Raw genomic sequence first — 1,605 nt, 5'->3', positions numbered from 1 at the left:
TTTCTTTTTGTGTGCTAACAGTTTTGGCAATGTTTCCGTATTGTAGCATTTCTGCAAACAATTTCTGTTGCCAAGGTCTGAGCCGAAATTGTCAAAAACAGAAATTGTTTGCTGGGCAGGTGTACAATGTTGGTAAATGAGAAGGTCATCTGCATAGTAGCTGTACTTGCTATGCCTTAAAGTATTTCCAAAATCAGATACATAGAGAGTAAAAAGTAGAGGACCAAGAACTGATCCGTGAGGAACGCCAGCTGTAACCAATTGACCATCAGAAAGAGAGTAAGTAGCAGGATCACGCACAGACTGCACTCTATGTTCGAGATACGAATGCAGCCAACGTAGGGTGGAAGCAGAAAAATTTTTATTGTAGAGTTTTTTTAATAAAAGTTTATGATTCACATAGTCAAAGCCTTCGAAAAATCAAAGAACACTGTGACAGTGATCTCTTTTGTCAGCAGCTAATCTGATATCATCAATAACTCTGATCAAGGCAGTTTGTGTAGAATATCCTCGTCTGTAGGCAATTTGAAATGGGTCCAGTCCATTTATCTTCTCCAAGAATTCCGTCATCTGAGTCACCACTATACTTTCAAGCGCCTTAGAAATAGCACATAAAATAGAGATAGGTCGAAAATGTTGCAATTCAGACGGGTTCCTGGTTTTAGGCACCGGACAGATGATTGCAGATTTCCAAACAGTTGGAAAAACGCCTTGATTAAGGCTAAAATTAAATAAATGCACGATAATAGGAAGAATACAAGGCGGAGCTGTAAAAATCAATTTCGGAGATATGCCATCTATACCAACAGCATTGGATTTGTTCCTATCCAAAGCATTAATCACATCCAGAACATCAATATTTCTCCAATACAACTTATCGTCGTCATAATAAGATTCCTCNTCAAGTATGTCATAAGTCTCGTCCACAATAGAAGATGATGGCAAGCGAGTAGAAAAGAAGCTATTCAGTTCATTTGTAGAGAAAGGAAGTGTAAATTTGGACGATTTTGTATTTACGAGGCCGAGCCTNCTAAGCTCTTTCCAAATAGAGTTTGGATCCTTCAGTCTAGAGAAAGTAGCCAGGTGATATTCTTCCTTAGTTCTACGTACAATGATTTGAACTCTATTTCTTAACGCTTTATACAGCGCATAATTAGCTTCACTCTTACATCCCCTCCATCTTCTACGTGCTCTGTCACGCTCTGACATTTGCGTTTTAATTTCAGTAGTCAGCCAAGGCGCAGGCATATGTTTTGGATGTATGGTTTTTAATGGCGCATTTCCATCAAGACTAGCCAAAAGGTATTGATTAAATAGTTGGACCTTTTGATCAATATCACCAGTATTCAGAAGCTGATTCCAGTCATGACTGGAAAAATCATTTAAAAATTTATTTTCATCAAAAGAGTTAAAATCTCTAATAGTGATGGATCTCATTTTTATCTTTTCAATAATGATATTGTACTCAATTTCAATTAAATCATGAGAGGACAAAAAGCATACATCACGCTGACTAAAGGTAACAAGTTTATCAGCATTGTCAATCAGACATAAATCTAAAAACGTTGAAGATGATTGCGTATGGTGTGTAGGAGAAAACGGAAC

The 1,605-nt window shown here is 37.3% G+C and overlaps 1 protein-coding gene across 1 annotated transcript; it reads right to left on the bottom strand.

Annotated features, from left to right (window-relative positions):
• Window positions 1-420: 420 nt before the first annotated feature.
• LOC109863500 lies at window positions 421-1,437 on the bottom strand. Its single transcript, XM_020443762.1, has one exon. It carries the CDS (start codon window positions 1,435-1,437, stop codon window positions 421-423), a length of 1,017 nt encoding a protein of 338 aa, XP_020299351.1.
• Between the last annotated feature and the right edge of the window lie 168 nt (window positions 1,438-1,605).

This window comes from Pseudomyrmex gracilis, unplaced genomic scaffold, assembly GCF_002006095.1.
Source record: "Pseudomyrmex gracilis isolate BER0280 unplaced genomic scaffold, ASM200609v1 scaffold_5570, whole genome shotgun sequence".
NCBI lineage: Eukaryota > Metazoa > Arthropoda > Insecta > Hymenoptera > Formicidae > Pseudomyrmex > Pseudomyrmex gracilis.
This window is presented reverse-complemented; position numbering and strand designations above follow the sequence as displayed.